Genomic DNA, 20008 nt, shown 5'->3' on the forward strand with positions numbered 1-20008 from the left:
AATTTCTTGGTATTATAGCCATAGTTAAATTTCCCCCAAAGTGTTAAATATTCGATTTAAGTAGATTTGTCTAAACAGTGTTCCAACAGAGTCCACATATTGCATTTGGTTGTCAGAGCTTGTATCTTTTAATCTAGAGCATTTCTCCTCCCAACTTCTTCTTCTTTTTTTTTTTTTTTAATATTGTTGACTTGTTGCAGGTTAACTGGGTTAGTTGTCTTATGGGATGTTTCACATACTGGATACATGTTTTGCTTTCTTGTGATGTCATTAACATGATTCTCTATCCTCTGTGAAGTGAAGTTAGCTCTAGAGCAACACTGCTCAATAGAAGTTTCTGTGATTATAGGAATATTCTACTTGCACTATCCAATATAGTAGCCACTTGCCATTGTGGCTATTGAGCACTTTAGAGGGGACTAGTGTGAGTAAGGAAATGAATTTTAATTTTTATTTAGTTTTAGTTAATTTAAATAGCCATATGTGGCTACCTTACTATGTCCTGCAGCTCTGGAGTCTTAATTGTATTCAACTTCACCTTTCTTGTCAAAAGTGCTTCCTATGAATCACATAGGAAGAAGACATGTGATGTCACCTTTAGTGAGGTTAAGATTGATCATTGGGTTCATATGGTGACAGCCTGATCCCTCTTAATATGAAGTTCCCCCAAAGGATGTGATTTTAAGATTTTTATAATATATGTATATATAAGCTTCATCTTTATGCAGTTTATGAGAACCAAGGAAAGAGCCCAGCATAGCTCATTGAGCTCTTTTATATATTTATAGTAAAAGCCAGAAAGGTAAACTTTTCTCATGTATATATCAGACTGTAAGAAACTGTTAAAAATATTTCAGAGAAATTCCTTGAAGAAGGAGCAACATTAAAACAAAAATTATTTCCTGAATCTTGAAGCTGGGCCTGCACTTAAAAAAAAAAAAATCAGTAATCTGGCATTGTGTTATTGCTGAAATAATCCAGATTGTTTTAGGTTCTTGAGGTTCCTCCCCTCTCCCACCCCCTGCCTTGAAGGCATTTCTCACAAATCCTAATGAACAGCTCACTTTGGAAACTCAATTTGCTGGTATTATTCACATTGGCTAATGAAGAATTCACTGGCATAAAAGATTCTGATGCTACTGCTGCTAAGTCGCTTCAGTTGTGTCGACTCTGTGCGACCCCAGAGACGGCAGCCCACCAGGCTTGCCATCCCTGGGATTCTCCAGACAAGAACACTGGAATGGGTTGCCATTGCTTTCTTCAATAAAAGATTCTAGAGTCTAACAAATGTTGTCTGAGTCCAAACATAAACTAATGGCCTAGGACAGGACACTGAAGGTCTTTCTCACTTTTTATTGAATACACTGCCCTTGTAGAGACAACTGGCTCTAATAAGTGGGCATGAATGTGATGGAGAGAAGAGCTCCACTTTCCTTATCTGCTGTTTATCAGATAACATGGGTGGCCCAGTGACAATTACAGGGTCATTTCCCAGAAAATGCAACTATGCATGTACATAAAAAGTTGCTTATCATTTCAGGGGCTTTAGAATCCCTGAGACAGCCAGGGATCACAGGGTAAGGTACCCTGGAAGCAAAAGCAGACACACTTGCGTGTGTATTCTCACAGCATGCAGTATACAAGATGGAGCCCCAGTGCTGAAGAAGCCAGCTCCTGGTCCTTCCTATTATCCCATATTTATCCTTTCTGTTGCTTTATATTTTCTACTTGTTTATTTATTTATTATGGCTATGCTGGGTCTTTGTTGCTGCGTGGACTTTTCTCTAGTTGTGGTAAGTAGGGGCTATTCTGTTTCAGGGTGTGGGCTTCTCACTGCAGTAGCTTCTCGTTGCAGAGCACAAGCTCTGGAGTACGCAGGCTTCAGTAGTTGCAGCTCCTGGGCTCTAGAGCACAGGCTCAGTAATTGTGGCACATGGGCGTATTAGTTTCTGCATGGCATGCGGGATCTTCCCCGACCTGGGGTTCAACCCCTGTCTCCTGCTTTGGCAGGCGGATTCTTTACCACTGATCCACCAGAGAGGGCCCTCTACTTGTTTTACTTTGTTTCCTTTTCAGACTAGATAATGCAAATATTTTGCAAAATTATTTGAAAAGTACCTTAGGCTATTCAATGAAAAGTGAATTTTCTATCTCTATATTCTAGGTTCTTTCCCAGAGACAACCACCATTAGTAGTTGCTAGATTTTCCTTTCAGAAATATTCTTAACACATATGTACACATCATATTCTCTATGTCTTCCAAATGGCAGCACACTTTACACATTTTTGTTCCATGCTTTTTTTTTTCCCCTCTTAGTCTTATATGTTAGAGTTTTTACTGCTGGGACTTGCAGGTTTGCTTTATTATTTTCACATACATACTGTTCCATCTTGACGCTTAACCATCAGTCAGTTCAGTCACACAGTCGTGTCTGACTCTTTGCGACCCCATGAACCACATCATGCCAGGCCTCCCTGTCCATCACCAACTCCCAGAGTTTACCCAAACTCATGTCCATTGAGTCGGTGATGCCATCCAACCATCTCATCCTCTGTTGTCCCCTTCTTCTCCTGCCCTCAATCTTTCCCAGCATTAGGGTCTTTTCTAATGAGTCAGCTCTTTGCATCAAGTGGTCAAAGTATTGGATTCAGCTTCAACATCAGTCCTTCCAATGAACACCCAGGACTGATCTCCTTTAGGATGGACTGGTTGGATCTCCTTGCAGTCCAAGTGACTCTCAAGAGTCTTCTCCAACACCACGGTTCGAAAGCATCAGTTTTTCTGCGCTCAGCCCTCTTTATAGTCCAACTCTCACATCCATACATGACCACTGGAAAAACCATAGGCCTTGACTAGACAGACCTTTGTTGACAAAGTAATGTCTCTGCTTTTTAATATGCTGTCTAAATTGGTCATAACTTTCCTTCCAAGGAGTAAGTGTCTTTTAATTTCAAGGCTTCAATCATCATCTGCAGTGATTTTGGAGCCTAGAAAAATAAAGTCAGCCACTGTTTCCCCATCTATTTCCCATGAAGTGATGGGACCAGATGCCATGATCTTCTTTTTCTGAATGTTGAGCTTTAAGACAACTTTTTCACTCTCCTCTTTCACTCTCATCAAGAGCTCTTTAGTCCTTCTTCACTTTCTGCCATAAGGGTGGTGTCATCTGCATATCTGAGGTTATTGATATTTCTCCCAGCAGACTTGATTCCAGTTTGTGCTTCTTCCAGCCCAGTGTTTCTCATGATGTACTCTGCATATAAGTTAAACAAGCGGGGTGACAATATACAGCCTGGGTGTACTCCTTTTCCTATTTGGAACCAGTCTGTTGTTCTATGTCCATTTCTAACTGTTGCTTCCTGACCTGCATACAGGTTTTTCAAGAGACAGGTCAGGTGGTCTGGTATTCCCATCTCTTTCAGAATTTTCCACAGTTTACTGTGATCCACACAGTCAAAGGCTTTGGGATAGTCAATAAAGCAGAAATAATATGTTTTTCTGGAACTCTCTTGCTTTTTCCATGATCCAGCGGATGTTGGCAATTTGATATCTGGTTCCTCTGCCTTTTCTAAAACCAACTTGAACATCTGGAAGTTCACGGTTCATGTATTGCTGAAGCCTGGCTTGGAGAATTTTGAGCATTACTTCACTAGCATGTGAGATGAGTGCAACTATGCAGTAGTTTGAGCATTCTTTGGCATTGCCTTTCTTTGGGATTGGAATGAAAACTGACCTTTTCCAGTCCTGTGGCCCCTGCTGAATTTTCCAAATTTGCTGGTATATTGAGTGCAGCACTTTCACAGCATCATCTTTTAAGATTTGAAATAGCTCAACTGGAATTCCATCACCTCCACTAGCTTTGTTTGTAGTGGTGCTTCCTAAGGCCCACTTGGCTTCCCATTCCAGGATGTCTGGCTCTAGGTGAGTGATCATACCACCGTGATTATCTGGGTCATGAAGATCTTTTTGTACAGTTCTTCTATGTATCCTTGCCACCTCTTCTTAATATCTTCTGCTTCTGTTAGGTCCATACCATTTGTGTCCTTTATTGTGCCCATATTTGCATGAAATATTCCCTTGGTATCTCTAATTTTCTGATGAGATCTCTAGTCTTTCCCATTCTATTGTTTTCCTCTGTTTCTTTGCATTGATCGCTGAGGAAGGCTTTCTTCTCTCTCCTTGCTATTCTTTGGAACTCTGCATTCAGATGTTTATATCTTTCCTTTTCTCCTTTGCTTTTCGCTTCTCGTGTTTTCACAGCTATTTGTAAGGCCTCCTCAGACAGCCATTTTGCTTTTCTGCATTTCTTTTTCTTGGGGATGGTCTTGATCCTTGTCTCCTGTACTGTCATGAACCTCATTCCATAGTTCATCAGGCACTCTATCAGATCTAGTCCCTTAAATCTATTTCTCACTTCCACTGTATAATCATAAGGGATTTGATTTAGGTCATACCTGAATGGTCTAGTGGTTTTCCCTACTTTCTTCAATTTAAGTCTGAATTTGGCAATAAGGAGTTCATGGTCTGAGCCACAGTCAGCTCCTGGTCTTGTTTTTGCTGACTGTATAGAGCTTCTCCATCTTTGGCTGCAAAGAATATAATCAATGTGATTTCGGTGTTGACCATCTGGTGATGTCCATGTATAGAGTCTTCTCTTCTGTTGTTGGAAGAGGGTGTTTGCTATGACCAGAGCGTTCTCTTTGCAAAACTCTATTAGCCTTTGCCCTGCTTCATTCCATACTCCAAGGCCCAATTTGCCTGTTACTCCAGGTGTTTCTTGACTTCCTACTTTTGCATTCCAATCCCCTATAATGACGGAGAAGGCAATGGTAACCCACTCCAGTACTCTTGCCTGGAAAATTCCATGGATGGAGGAGCCTGGTAGGCTGTAGTCCATGGGGTCACGAAGAGTCAGACACTTCGTGACTGACTGTGACTGACACACTGAGCGACTTCGCTTTCACTTTTCACGTTCATGCATTGGAGAAGAAAATTGGCAACCCACTCCAGTGTTCTTGCCTGGAGAATCCCAGGGATGGCAGAGCCTGGTGGGCTTCCGACTGTGGGGTCGCACAGAGTCGGACATGACTGAAGTGATTTAACAGCAGCAGCAGCCCCTATAATGAAAGGGACATCTTTTTTGGGTGTTAGTTCTAAAAGGTCTTGTAGGTCTTCATAGAACTGTTCAACTTCAGCTTCTTCAGTGTTACTGGTCAGGACATAGACTTGGATTACTGTGATATTGAATGGTTTTCCTTGAAAATGAACAGAGATCATTCTGTCGTTTTTGAGACTGTATCCAAGTACTGCATTTTGGACTCTTTTGTTGACTATGATGGCTACTCCATTTCTTCTAAGGGATTCTTGCCCACAGTAGTAGATATAACGGTCATCTGAGTTAAATTCACCCATTCCAGTCCATCTTAGTTCTCTGATTCCTAGAATGTTGATGTTCACTCTTGCCATCTCCTGTTTGACCACTTCCAATTTGCCTTGATTCATGGACCTAACATTCCAGGTTCCTATGCAATATTGCTCTTTACAGCATCGGACCTTGCTTCTATCACCAGTCACATCCACAACTGGGTGCTGTTTTTGCTTTGGCTCTTTCTTTTCATTCTTTCTGGAGTTATTTCTCCACTGATCTCCAGTAGCATATTGGGCACCTACCGACCTAGGGAGTTCATCTTTCAGTGTTGTATCTTTTTGCCTTTTCATACTGTTCATGGGGTTGTCAAGGCAAGAATACTGAAGTGACTTGCCATTCCCTTCTCCAGTGGACCACATTCTGTCAGACCTCTCTACCATGACCCGTCGGTCTTGGGTGGCCCCACACAGCATGGCTTAGTTTCACTGAATTAGACAAGGCTGTGGTCCGTGTGATCAGATGGCTAGTTGGCTGTGATTGTGGTTTCAGTCTGTCTGCCCTCTGATGCCCTCTCTCAGCGCCTACTGTCTTACTTGGGTTTCTCTTACCTTGGACATGGGGTTTCTCTTCATGGCTGCTCCAGCAAGCCGCTGCTCCTGACCTTGGACTTGGGGTATTGCCGGGAGCCGGCATATTGCATATTGAGTGCATATTGCATATTGCATATTGAGTGCAGCACTTTCCACAGCATCATCTTTCAGGATCTGGAATAACTCAACTGGAATTCTATCACTGCCGGGAGCCAGTGTGAGGAACTCCGCCCATGACAAAGGTCATGAGGAAGGAGGCTCGGCATACGCAAAGGTGGGATCGAGCTTCAGGAGTCCCCCTGGAAATTCTCGAGCATCTAGCCCCAAAACCAGAGTCTGCCTACTTTCTGCTTTGTGCTTTCATCTACACCTCTGACTTTACGGGGGGCTGTCCCCCACTACCTCTCTCTGAAAAAAGAGTTAGCTTAAAGTTCCAGTTAATAATTCCTGGGTGTGACAGTGTTTCAACCTACAAACTCCTTTGGAAATCCTCTAGCCTGCCTGAATAGGTTTTTCTGGCCACATGTGATTGTTCAGAGCCTCCCAACTGTGAGAGGCAGGAGATGTTCTAAACTGTCTAAACACAGATTCTTTTGAGTAGTTAAAAGATTGATTAGAAATTGTATTGGTGAAGGGATTTTCACTTGTTGGGCCAATGTTTGCTGCCAAGTTTCCATATCCCTTACCTGCTGTGTCCCTGGCAGTGTATTGATTAATATAATTGGTGTAAGTAGTAGCTTTAATGTTTGTAACCTGGGACCCTTGAGTTAATTCTTTTTCTTGTTATAGCCCACCACACTTTTGCTCTGTAGGAATGCAACTTTATCTAATGCTTTTGGAGGGTGGCTCCTGACCAATCACCTTTAGAGAAAAATAAGTTTTCTGAAGAAAGGGTCTTAAAATGTTAACAGGCCCCCGGGCCAGAAGATGATGCAAATCACCTAAGCTTTTGCATATGATAAGTTTGCAGGAAGAAAGCCTGGCTTGCTGCATGACTCTACCCCTTCCCCCATTATCCTCTATGCATAACTTAAGGTATAAAAACTACTTTGGAAAATAAAGCGTGGGCCTTGTTCACCGAAACTTGGTCTCACCATGTCGTTCTTTCTCTTACCTTCTGGCTGAATTATTCAGCCTCTTTTCTCCACTGAATTTCCTCACTGAGCTATCCTCATTCTATTACTCTTTATATCCTTAATTAACATTTAATTAAGCAATTGTTTCCTGATCCTCGCCTATGCCGTCTCTCCTTCGAATACCCTGGATCAGCCGGGGCTGGACCCCGGCAGGGTATCTCCTGATGGCCTCCGCTCCTGAATTTGGATGTGGGGTATCTCCTCTCGGCTGCCGCTCATGACCTTGCACATGGGGTATCTCCTCTCAGCTGCTCCTGTGCCGTGCTGCCACCACTGAGGCTTAACCACAGTTGATTTAATTGACCATACTTAATGAACCTCTATATGGTTTCCAGTATTTTTTAACTACAAATAGTGTTGCAGCATATGTTTTGTATACTTGTGAATGTATACCCATATATATGTATTCCTATTAATAGCAGTAGGATTCCTGAGTCAAGTAAAATATTTTGATAGATATTAACAAATTGCTTTCCAGAGAAGTTATATGTGATAGAATAATGGCCCCAAAGATATCCATGTCCTAATCCCTGAAACCTGGGAATATTGTTACCTTCCATGACAGATCAACTTGCAGATGGAATTAAGATTTCTAATATGCTGACCTCAAAATTTGGAAATTGACCTTGATTATATAGTGGGTCCTGTATTGTTGCAAAGGTCCTTAAAAGTGGAACCAGAAAGATGGTAGGATAAAAAGGACTTGGTTCAATGTTGCTCACTTTGAAGATGAAGGAAGGGAGCTATGAGTCAAGGAATGAAGGCAGCCGCCTTGAAAAGGCAAGGAATGAAGCCCTCACATTTTGCTTTTAAAGCTCTGTGTTGGATTTCTGACACATGAAATGAAAAAGTATACATTTTTCTTGTTGTAAGTCATGAAGTTGTGGTGGTTTCTTTTAGTAGTCATAGGAAATTAATACACTTTATGTATTTACACTCCTACAGCAGCAGCAGAACAATATATGAATGTATTTTCAGACATTCCTGCCATTAGTATTTACCTTTTTAAAAACCGGTTTCCTTCCCTCATATTAATTCTCCTTCCTACACTATTTGAAAAGAAATATTTACAATTTAGTGTCCTATAGTTAAATTATTTTAGATAAAAGGAAAATCTCAGCTATAATTCTCTCTCATACTTTTCTTCCTTGATCATTGAAATGAACTCTTTGGAAAATTCCCCTCTGGGGCATGCACCATTTTCTTGGCAGTGGCCATGATATGAGTAGGATGTATTACTGATGTGTCATTTCTGCAATGCTGTTTTCACTGCTGACCAGAATGCACTGCAGAAACACTCTGGGAATAAGAGTTGTTCAGTTCTGCCACCTACACAGGTGCCTACGCAGCTAGTAAAAGCCAGTCTCTGTAAGTGGTGACAATCCAATGGTTTTGCCTGGTCTCCAAGTGGAGGTGGCCATATGTGCCAGAGGCATTGTGTATGTAGCAACTTACGCATCTCTCTGGCAGCTGAGTGCCTCAAGTAACTGTGGTGGGGAAAATGAACAGAGTATAAATATTTCCTGTCAGTTCATTAAATACCCCTGTGGCAGATTAGCACAAGAAGCTGTGCTCAGTCCTTTCCCATTTTGCATATTTAGTTTGCACTGTAGTGGTGGGCTCTCCTGTTATACATGTACTTTCAACGCTATAGACTGGCTTGACCGTCTCTGTACTTAACATCTGATCAGGATCATTATTGAGCATCTACTATGTTAGGTATTTAGGATATAAACTCTTAGCCATGCAGAGCTGACAGTTCACAGAGACAAATAGTAATCAACAATCACAGGAACAAATGAAAATTGCTGTTGGTGCAGTTGCCAAAAAGGTGGTTTAGTTGATAAATTGTGTCCAACTCTTGAGATCCTCTGGACTGTAGCCTGCTAGGCTCCTCTGTCCATGGGATTCTCCAGGCAAGAATACTGGAGTGGGTTGCCATTTCCTTATATATACACACATACACACACACAAAGGAAGAGCAAACTCTAAAACATTGTGAAGGACAGGGTAGCTTAGTGTGCTGCAGTCCATGGGATTGCAAAGAGTCGGAGACGACTTAGCGACTGAGAAACAAAAACATACATATATACACACATACATACACATACATATACACACATACATATATATGTAATATGTGTTACATGTAGTATGTGTAATATGTATTACACACATATATATATGTAATAGATTCCACCTTGTCTGGAAGAACATAAGAGAAGCTTGGGTGGGATGTATAAATCTGTATACATTTGGTAATCCATACCTACATCGGATGATACCCTTGGTAAAGAATACAGAGTGAGGAAAAGAAAGAACCAGAAACACTGCTTAGCTTGGGAGAGAAGGATGAATAGAGACACAGGAAAAATGGCCACAGAGTTGGAGGGAAACCAGAAAAGGGCTGTGCAAGGAGGAGCCAAGCAAGGAGGTTTCAGTTTTATCAAGGAGAGTTCAGTTAAGTGAGAAGAGTCCAGTTAAGGGCTAGGAAGAGCATAGAATGGAACATTGTGTCTTGGGATCAATAGATTGTTGCAAGGGCAGTGACATGGTAGGGCACGCCTGGGTTCAAGGGTGCCTCCCTCCCTTCAACTGTGTGATGTTGGACAAATGGCTGTCTGGCCTCAGATTCTGCATCTGTAAATAAGGATAATACTTCCTTCAAAAAGTTATTGTGGGGGTGAATTTAATTACCATACACAACCCTAGCATTTTTCTCAAGAAAGAAAGATTGATTCCTCCCTTCTAATATGTCTAGCCGTGTATGTATTTAATATTCAGGTTTTGTTTGTCAGTCTCCTTGATATCTTAGCATTGGTGTTGATGATGTACTTGTGAGGGTCAAGGCAGGTCCTGTCCCCTGTATATAACTGCATTAGTAAGGGTGCTAGCAAGCTGTTGTGAGCTGACAAATCAGTGCTCTAGATATTGTAAGTACCCCCTGGTGTGCCTCTCCATATGCAGACAGACAGATCATTGAGGACTGGATACGGACACAATACATTTTCGTGAGTTTTTCCCTAGGGAAAGGCATTCTGGTTACCAAAATGAATACTGAATTCTTGTCTGAGGTTATCTTTATACACTCAAATTTCTACTATTTGTGTAAATCTCTAATGTAAGATATTAGTAATAAATGACTAATTCCAATACATTTTGTTGTTTGCTTTTTAGAGAGAGTATTGACCCTCCCAGATTTTTTTTTGACTGGCTAGAAGCAGCCACTCCCTCCTCTTTTCCTTCTTTTTTTGTCTTAAATACAGTGAATAGGAAAAAAATGCTTTTTCCTCTTCTGGTTAAGAACTTTGCCTTGCCTTCTACCTCTGATGGTTTTTACAGTGTAACCCTGGCTTTGGCAACTATGGTAACTACTGATTGGGAGATAATGTAATTCAGTGCTTGCTTTAAGTTAACTAAACCACAGCAGAGAGACTGAAAAAATATTTCTATTGTGACTAAAACAGGATACCTAACTTTTAAACTTCTCTAAGAATTGTCCTTGCATTTTCAGTTAACATGGGTTTCATTTCTTATTGACAGTGGGTGGCCATGTTTTCTGAACCAAACATGAGGAGGTAACATTTCATAAGCAAGAGAGTACCTCTGGTGTGCTGTATGCTGTGCTTGGTTGTGTCAGACTCTCTGTGACCCCATGAACTGTAGCCCACCGAGCTCCTCTGTCTGTGGGATTCTCTAGGGAAGAATATTGGAGTGGGTTGCTACTTCCTTTGCCAGGGGATAGTTCTAACCTAGGGATCGAACCCACGTCTCTTGCCTCTCTTGCACTGCAGGTAGATTCTTCACCACTGAGCCACCAGGGAAGCCCAATCTATATTAATTGGAATTGTTACAGAATTTCCAGGGCTTGGGGGTCATGCTGCTGCTGCTGCTTCTAAGTTGCTTCAGTCGTGTCCGACTCTGTGCGACCCCATAGACGGCAGCCCACCAGGCTCCCTTGTCTCTGGGATTCTCCAGGCAAGAATACTGGAGTGGGTTGCCATTTCCTTCTCCAATGCATGAAAGTGAAAAGTGAAAGTGAAGTCGCTCAGTCCTGTAGCTACTAAAAACAGGCAGCGCTTTAAATCATAAGGGAACTATGATCACATTCAACTTTTAGAATGGACACTGTAAATATTTTAACCTAGTGATTGGGGCCCTAAAGAGTTGATGAAAGAGTGGCGGAAAGGAAACTACGACTCTTGGCATCTCTTGATCAGGCGACCGGGGCAGTACACAGGGACGTGCCCTCCCGCCAGCGTGCAGTCTGGGAAGCTGATGTTGGGACACGGACTTCCAAGTAGAGCTCTGGAGGCTCGCGCGCCTGCGCGGGGACCTCTGGAGCATTCCAGGGCGGAAGGGTGCGCGTTTGAGTGTCCATGGCAACGCGACACTTCAGGCTTCTGGAAGCCTGGGCTACAAGCTCCTGCTGTGTAAGATCCGTCCTGGTGGGAGGGACCTGGGCTGGGGGCGGGGGACTGATGGGGTTACAAGGGGGTGGGGGTCTTTGGAAACTGCTGGGAACATTTGCTCCAGGGATTGAGTTAAACTAAGAAAATCGCTCCAAGGCTCAGCACAAAAGGATCTTTTCATTCCTGCCCTTTCACCCACGTAGGGAACTATGCCTTTGGAGGTGGTGGTGGAACTTCAGATCCGGGCGGTAAGAGAGATCGACGAACGTCCCCTCTTTGCCCCAAATCATACTCTTTCCTCGGGGTTCCTTCTCCCGGTCTTTTTCACCACTCCTCGCCACACACACACCATTAATTGAATCTCTGTCCCTAAGATTTTTTACATTGGTCTTTCTGGCTTTCTAACCTTTAATTCGGATCAGCCTCTTTCCACTGCCCTCCCTTCCCCACTCCAAGCTAACTTCTGTGTTAGCTTTATGTGAAATTTTTCTGTTCATTTAAAACAACCTTGCATTAAGTCCCAAGAAGGGTTTTATTTTCTGGGATACAGATTTCTGAGAAGATTAAAAAGCCCCTCCTTTAAATAACCAGGGAAGATTTTACTCTCACAAAGCCCCATCATGTCCTGATAATTTGCCACCTCTATAAACCAGTCAAAATTTTTCTAAGCTACTTCCCCTACAGATAGTTCTGGCTTGCTAATTCCAAAAAGGAAATAAATCAATAACTGTTTAATAATTATCCACTGAATCCTGCTTAAGTGAGGTGCTCTGGCAGAGTGACTTCATTTTTCCTCTTTGGGGCCAGTCATTCCTTATTGCGTTATTACCATTCCTTACTATCAAATAAGTCATTCTTTATTATCAAATTGCCAACATCCATTGGATCATAGAAAAAGCAAGCAAGTTCCAGAAAAACATCTACTGCTTTATTGATTACGCCAAAGCCTTTGACTGTGTAGATGACAACAAACAGTGGAAAATTCTTCAAGAGGTGGAAATACCGGACCACTTTACCTGCCTCCTGAGAAATCTGTATGCAGGTCAAGAAGCAACAATTAGAACCGGACATGGAACAACAGACTGGTTCCAAATTGGGAAAGGAGTACGTCAAGACTGTATATTGTCACCCTGCTTATTTAACTTCTGTGCAGAGTACATCATGAGAAATGCCGGGCTGGATGAAACACAAGCTGGAATCAAGATTGCCGGGAGAAATATCAATAACCTCAGATATGCAGATAACACCACCCTTATGGCAGAAAGTGAAGAGGAACTAAAAAGTCTCTTGATGAAAGTGATAGAGGAAAGTGAAAAACTTGGCTTAAAACTCAACATTCAGAAAACTAAGATCATGGCATCCGGTCCCATCATTCCATGGCAAATAGATGGAGAAACAATGGAAACAGTGAGAGACTTTCTTTTCTTGGGCTCCAAAATCACTGCAGATGGTGTCTGCAGCTATGAAATTAAAAGACACTTGCTCCTTGGAAGAAAAGCTATGGTCAACCTAGACAGCATATTAAAAAGCAGAGACATTACTTTCCTGATAAAGGTCCATATACTCAAAGCTATGGTTTTTTTAGTAGTCATGTGTGGATGTGAGAGTTGGACTATAAAGAAAGCTGAGCACCGAAGAATTGATGCTTTTGAACTGTGTTGGAGAAGACTCCTTTTTTTTTTTTTTGAATTACAAAGCTACTTTTAATACTTTGGGGTGAGCCCCACAGGAATAAAAAACACTGCGAAGGGGTAACCCTCTCACCCCCAGGAGTGGCCCAGGGGGAGAGAGGCTACCTGAGGGGTAGGAAGCACAAAAGGGACCCGCTGCAGACTCAGGGCAAAGGGAATGCCATCGGTGCTGGGACCTGTGAGCACTACAGGAGAAAACGCGAGCGTGATGGGACTGGGTCCAGGCACACAGGTGAAGGGCAAGAGGGTTGGACACGAAGCCACAAAGCTACTTGGGTTCCTCCTTCTTCTCGTTTGCCTTTTTCTGCTTCTGCTGCATGATCTCCGAGTCCCTCTGCTTGCGGGCGGCAGCGGAAAGCCCATCATCTCGGCGCTTTCCCTTAACCGAGTCGCTCTGCTTTGTCATATTCTTCTGGCGGGCGAGCTTGCGCTGGTTACCGCGGGTCATGGCGACGGCAACGGCTCCGGCCTGCCTCCGTCGCGTCCCCTCGTTCAGTACGTTACAGGCCCCTGGAGAAGACTCTTGAGAGTCCCTTGGACTGCAAGGAGATCCAATCAGTCCGTCCTAAAGGAAATAAGTCCTGAATATTCATTAGAAGGACTGATGCTGAAGCTGAAACTCCAATACTTTGGCCACCTGATATGAAGAACTGACTCACTGGAAAAGACCCTGATGCTGGGAAAGATTGAAGCCAGGAGGAGAAGGGGATGAGAGGATGAGATGGTTAGATGGCATCACCAACTCGATGGACATGAGTTTGAGCAGGCTCCGGGAGTTCGTGATGGATAGGGAAGCCTGGCATGCTGCTGTCCATGGGGTTGAAAAGAGTCAGACACGACGCTTCCATTTTCCAATCCTGTAGTTGGTGACAGACTGTCATGTGGTTTTCCCTGAAAGCTATAAGGGACTATTCTACTGGATATGATTATAAGCCCAAGATCAACAGTTTACAACCATGGAAAATCTGGTTCAGTTCAGTTCAGTCGCTCAGTTGTGTCCGACTCTTTGCGACCCCATGAACCACAGCAGGCCAGGCCTCCCTGTCCATCACCAACTCCCGGAGTTTCACCCAAACCCATGTCCATTGAGCCGGTAATGCCGTCCAACCATATCATCCTCTGTCGTCCCCTTCTCCTCCTGCCCTCAATCTTTCCCAGCATCAGGGTCTTTTCAAATGAGTCAGCTTTTCGCATCAGGTGGCCAAAGTATTGGAGTTTCAGCTTCAAAATCAGTCCTACCAATGAACACCCAGGACTGATCTCCATGTAAGTGACAAGTGCTGTGATTTCCTCTTATGTGCCGCTCTGAAACAAAGATGGAAATTTCCTGGATTTGACCCACTCTGCTGACAGCAAATAGGACTGACTATATCAAGTGTGCTGTATCAGTTGTGAATTCTCACAATTGTTCAGTAAGATGAAGGAATTCATGAGAAGTTGAGTGGTAAATCAGTCTTGCTCCTCATCAAGGCAAAAAAATTAAGTTTTCATCTCACTTCATTCAATATTACTGGTTAATTTTATTTTGACTTTTAAAAGGAATTCATCAATGTACAGTTAATTAACAGTAGAATCAGGTTTTTTTTTTTTTTTTTCCTCTGCAGTACTTAGTATACTCGCCACCTCCCCACCCCCCCAAAAAAATCAAATGAATTGATCTGTGCTTTAAAAACCAGCAAACTCAGGCCCTGGCAATCAAGATAGGGAATTACAAAAAAATAATCAGGAATAAGGTGAGCCTAACTTTGACCTCCCATTATTCAGACCTGTGGATCCTGCAAGAGGAAATATTTTTTTCCAAATATCTGGGCTGAAGATTGCTGCAGTTAAAGTATCTCTGTTAAGGCTAAAAATAGAAGAAACCACCTAGAGTGTCAGAGTTTGGCTGATTCAAGAAGTGAAGAGGTAGTCTGTGTTCAGGATGTTGTGAGAATGCACATAATTTCTATATTGAAGAGTAGCTATTCCTTTTTCAGTGTTCCTCAAACACTGGAAAATTCACACTTCCACCCAGTCAGAACCTACCTGTCACAGCCATTCTCCAGATTCCTATATGTATGTCTATATGATAGATCAAATGCCATCATCCTATTTTTAAATATGAAATAATTGGTTATTAAGATTATCTAAAGACATCAATTCCATAGGTAATTTAAAGATTCACATTTTCAGGCATAGCAGCATTTAAAGCATACACCCTCATCAGTCTTTCCCAGTCAAGGAATAATAAGCAGAGTCCACCCTGTGTTTGGTGGTCTTTGGTTTTGTGAATTGGGGAGGCACCATGGATAAACTACTTTAATTGTGAGAGTCAATATAAACAGAAAATCTTGGAGTTATACTTTATGCCTGGTATAGCAGTATGCTCTGCTTGATGAATTTCAAGTTAAATACTATTACCTAAAGTGTGCTTATATAGAGAAATGGAATTCCACATGAAAAGCTTTAATATACAAGGTCATCCTTGTGGTATATATTTGAAAGCTTATGCTCTTACATTGCAAAGAAGTTATTTCTCCATTTTTTTACCTCAATAAAGAAGCATTATTCTTTATTCAGTAGAGATGGTAGGCAGCAGGGCCCATCTCCTTCCATGTTGGTCCACTGATTAAGTATGTGGTGATCCTGCCTCCAGGACTCAGTTCCTCTGACCTCCTCAGTGACTTCGCTTTTCTGTCCTGTCCTGTCATGCTATTTGCTGTCAACAGAATTAAGCCTGAGGCAGTAAGCCCATCTTTACTTTCTATGAGCACTGTTGATATGCCCACTTTTAAGTATTTCTTCTTCAGGTAAGTTCTTGGCTTGTTCTCTGAATGCAGAAGGATAATATTAGGGTAGTGGGAAATACCTATTTAAAGATCTTCGAGGAGGTAGAGGAAAAGGAGAGAAATATATGTACTGTAATCTCTCATTTCCACTACTCAATCTGTGAAGATGGAAGACACAAAACTAAAAAAGCTTGCCAAGAAAATCAGGATTAAGAAGAAATCTCCCCAACTATAGTAACATATTGTCAGAGAGTAAATTAGAAAAACCTATGTCATAGGCTCTTAAAATCTACCTCTGCTTCCCATGTGGCGCAGTGGTAAAGAATCCGCCTATCCATGCAGGGGACGCAGGTTTGATCCCTGTGTCAGGAAGATACCCTGGAGTAGGAAAAGGCAACCCACTCCAGTATTCTTGCCTGAAGAATCTCATGGACCGAGGAGCCTGGTGAGCTACAGCCCATGGGGTCACAAAGAGTCAGACTCAGCTGAGTGATTAATGCTATGTCATAGACTCTTAAAATACTGTTTAAAATCTGACTCAGGAAAAGGATAAGGATGTGGCTCATTTGCATGTATATATTTACAGAATGAAGTTGCTTTCCTTTTTTCAAAGTTCAATTTACAGGTGATATCTTGACTTGCAGGATTACAAAATTTTCTGATGTCAACTTTTAAGAAGCAGCAACATTATAATCACTCCAACTTGGTTTCTTTAAAGTTTTCCTGGAGCGATAAAGAGTTATTTAATAAGTATATAATAGAGGGATTTTTTTTTTTTTGCTTTCTGTAATATGGCTGTGATCAGTAATGGTCACCACTGTGCTCTAGCCTAGCAACCCATTGCCATTGCCTTCTCCAATTAAGAAGATAGGTCACTTGAAATCCCAAAAGGAAACCTGAAATGTCCTTAGAGGGGCAAACATGATGACTGCTGGTTTATGTCAGTATCATCACGGGTGGAAACCTTCAGATGTCCTGGTGCCACAGTGAAAGAGATGGTGTCACGGTTGGTTCCACAGTACAAAGAGGACCGGAGCAGTGCGCGGTGAAAGCCAGCAATAGTCCACGATGCTGTACTGCATGTAGCCAAGAAAAAAGCCAAAAGCCACGTCGGTGACATTGTGCCGCCCCAGCATGACCCTGGAGAGACCCAAGATGAAGGCCCAGAGTACCACCAGCACCCTCAGTGGGATGGCCAGCACCAGGTGGTTCAGGATGAAGCGCGACACAAGGGCGGCCCTGGTGGTATGGCCTGAAGGGAAGGAGTACTTGTCCACCGAAATAGTGAAAAACATGTCCATCTGGTTGTGGGCTGGGCGGCGCCTGCGGACCAGCCCCTTGATGAGGGACACCAGTAGCAGGTCCAACAGCAGGGCGAAGAGCAGGTTCATCAGCACCTCGCGCCCGGCCCAGCTGTCGCTCCTGGACAGGCAGTAGAGGGTGCCGAGCAGCCAGGGGATGCCGTGTCCCGAGATCTCCAGCAATTTCATAAGGGGCCTCATGCTGCCCCAGGACGAGCTCTCCCCCGCGCACACCCCCAGCTTCTTGGACAGCCACAGGTCGATGGCCAGTAGGGAGCGCAGGGCGATGCCCAGGAAGGACGGGTTCAGATCTATGCGGTCCTCCTCGGGCAGCTGGGGCGGGAGCGCCTGAGAGGAGCCCGCCCCAGCCAAGGGGAACGAACCGCGGCGGTGCACTGGGCTCTCAGACGCGCGGAGACGGGCGCTGGTGGGGTCGGCGCCCGGCATGCGGCTGCTGAGCAGAGACTGGAACTCGAACCTGCTGCCGCCGCCATGGGCCGGACTGCCGCTGCTGCTGGGGTCGCAGGTGCCCAGCGGGCGTCCCTCGGCGTTCCTTCGTGGGCTCTGCATCGCGGCGAGCGGCCCGGACCACAGTACCTGGCCGGCCTAAGAAGAAGATTCCCAGCCTTGCAGCCTCTTCCGCTTCCGCACTGCCATCCTGGAGGGGCGGGGAGAGGAGCCAGGGAGAGAACGATTGTGACACCTGGCGGAGATGTGGGAGGAAAGTGGATTTTCCAGTTTGCGCAAGGGGAGGGGAGGGGAGGGTGGTGTTATGAGAGAAGGTGAGAGTTGGTGGTGGTGGGGAGGTGGGGAGGATTTGACGTGGGAGGTTAGGGAAAATAGAGCCTTTACAGAACAAAACAAAAACAAATCCATTTTCTCTATTTTTTTTTTTTTTAAAGATTTCTTGCCCAGGGGTGTTCCTTCCTGACAAGCATGATGTGTTCCTTGGAGTTTACCTCCTGAATCAGTACCTGGAGACAGACTGCTTTCCTTCTATGTTCCCTATTATGGTTCAGCGAAGCATGAGGTTTGAAAAGGTGATCTTGACTTTCTCCTTGCTAAATAGAGAAATTCAAATTCTGTTGTTTGAAGATCATTTACTGGTTTTTATAAAGAACACAGCTTTTATAAAGTTATTTGTAAATTTTGTTTTAAAAAATTACATGAAGGCACCTCAGCACAGTGCAGAACCATAGTTGGAGGACTTGTTTTGAATCCCAGATCTGAGCCAAGTTCTGTCAAACTAGTGCTAAGTACCCTGGTGGTTGTTTTCTATTCTTGGAACTCCCATGGCATTTTCTAACTGGAGCAGAGAGCATTTTCTGAATGTTTTTGGAGATGTTAGAAGCAACTGAGACAAATTTCTTATAGAGATTATCAGTAAACTAGCAGACCTCAAAAACAAACTTTTTAGGCCCAGAAAAATACCCCAAACTAACCAAATTAGTTAAACCCTGTATCTGAAATCCTGTAACAAAACAAGAAGGTTCTTTACATTTTCTGAGTCTCCTTAGGTCATATCTGGTTTATTTAGCTACAGTGATAAAGACTAGATTCCATTCCAATGAATGTCAAATATATAAATAGCCAAATGTTACTAACCCTCTTCCCACTTTCATGAAATATTAATTTTGTTACCATCCAATCACTGACAATCTCTTAAGGTTTTTCTTTGGAATTTAGAGATTGAATCAGTTTTAACCTTGATAAGTCTATGATTTTGTCCCAAACAGTATCACTGAGGTGCTTCTTTGGGGAAGGGTATGAATGTGGGAAGGCTCCAGGATAGGGCCTATCACTTTAAAAGGTCTGGTTGGTGGTGCCCAGAAAATGACATGTATGTTTCAAACTGAGAGTAGGAAAGGAGGGAGTTCCTTGACAGTCCAGTGGTTAGGTTTCTACTGCAGGAGGCCCAAGTTCAATCCCTAATCGGGGAACTAAGATCCTCCAAGTTGTGTGGCACAGCCAGAAAAACAACAACAACAACAGAGAAGATGACTATTGATGTTTTTGAAAGGTCTAGGGCTGTGTGTAATATTTTTATAAATCACAGTCTGTTAATTTAAATAGAGTCTTCCTAACTGGCTGGGTAAGAAAGGAATAAATGGATATTATCTTAGAATATACAGTCAGTATACAAAGGAATCTACTGCCATTTTGATATTGGTCATGGTAAAAAGTGGGTGGAGAAAATTCAGTGTATTTTTTCCTCCAAGAATTTCCTTATTAGTTTTATCAACTTTAAATGTGCTTATTTAGAAGACTTTAAAAATATTTTTATATAAACTCGAGAATGTAAAATTGTAAAAGCTGTAAATCAATCTATAAATGACCTTGGAGGTCATCCAGTCCCACCTCCCTGACTTGCAAAAGAGGAGAATGAGTCTCAGAGTCACTGTAGATGCCATTACTGATGTCACAAAACTGTGTATTTGAGATTACTAGTAAAAAACATTATGGACCATTTTTCATTTTATAAAGTGCAATTACATAAGATGCTTAATTTTTTAAAAAACTTTTTATTTTATATTGGGATATATCCAATTAACAATACTGTGATAGTTTTAGGTGAACAGTGAAGGGACTCAGGCCATGTACATGTATCCATATTCCCCCAAACTGTCCTCCCATCCAGGCTGCCTCAACATTGAGAAAAGTTCCATGTGCTATACAGTAGGTTATCCTTGTTGGTTATCCGTAAATGCTTTATTTTAAATTTTGAAAAATTGCCCTCTTGT

The 20008-nt window shown here is 42.8% G+C and overlaps 2 protein-coding genes and 1 pseudogene across 12 annotated transcripts in view; 1 reads left to right on the forward strand and 2 right to left on the reverse strand.

Annotated features, from left to right (window-relative positions):
- Positions 1 to 11418: 11418 nt before the first annotated feature.
- SPATA6L (spermatogenesis associated 6 like) overlaps positions 11419 to 20008 on the forward strand; it is a 99322-nt gene continuing 90732 nt past the window's right edge. For 7 of the 10 annotated variants that reach the window (XR_003512228.1, XR_003512227.1, XM_027549352.1 and 4 more), the window contains exons 1-3: positions 11420 to 11528; positions 11711 to 11755; positions 18170 to 18307. Coding sequence is in view for 7 of the 10 variants with exons in the window: in XM_027549352.1 (XP_027405153.1) it covers positions 11475 to 11528; positions 11711 to 11755; positions 18170 to 18307 (237 nt within the window). In the remaining 3 variants the exon portion in view is untranslated. Of the gene's footprint in view, positions 11529 to 11710; positions 11756 to 18169; positions 18308 to 20008 lie in introns of those variants that run through there. The other 3 variants (XM_027549357.1, XM_027549358.1, XM_027549359.1) reach the window with 2 other exon arrangements.
- LOC113897070 lies at positions 13180 to 13707 on the reverse strand (annotated as a pseudogene). Its single transcript, XR_003512229.1, has one exon. The product of XR_003512229.1 is annotated as a small EDRK-rich factor 2 pseudogene (transcript).
- PLPP6 (phospholipid phosphatase 6) lies at positions 14695 to 18015 on the reverse strand. Its single transcript, XM_027549360.1, has one exon. It carries the CDS (start codon positions 17835 to 17837, stop codon positions 16968 to 16970), a length of 870 nt encoding a protein of 289 aa, XP_027405161.1. The 5' UTR covers positions 17838 to 18015; the 3' UTR covers positions 14695 to 16967.

The sequence above is a fragment of the Bos indicus x Bos taurus genome, chromosome 8, assembly GCF_003369695.1.
Source record: "Bos indicus x Bos taurus breed Angus x Brahman F1 hybrid chromosome 8, Bos_hybrid_MaternalHap_v2.0, whole genome shotgun sequence".
Lineage (NCBI taxonomy): Eukaryota > Metazoa > Chordata > Mammalia > Artiodactyla > Bovidae > Bos > Bos indicus x Bos taurus.

What these genes read in the sequence shown, in the direction of transcription:
- PLPP6 (XM_027549360.1), bottom strand. Translation starts at nt 17,837, where the DNA reads ATGCAGAGCCCACGAAGGAACGCCGAGGGACGCCCGCTGGGCACCTGC.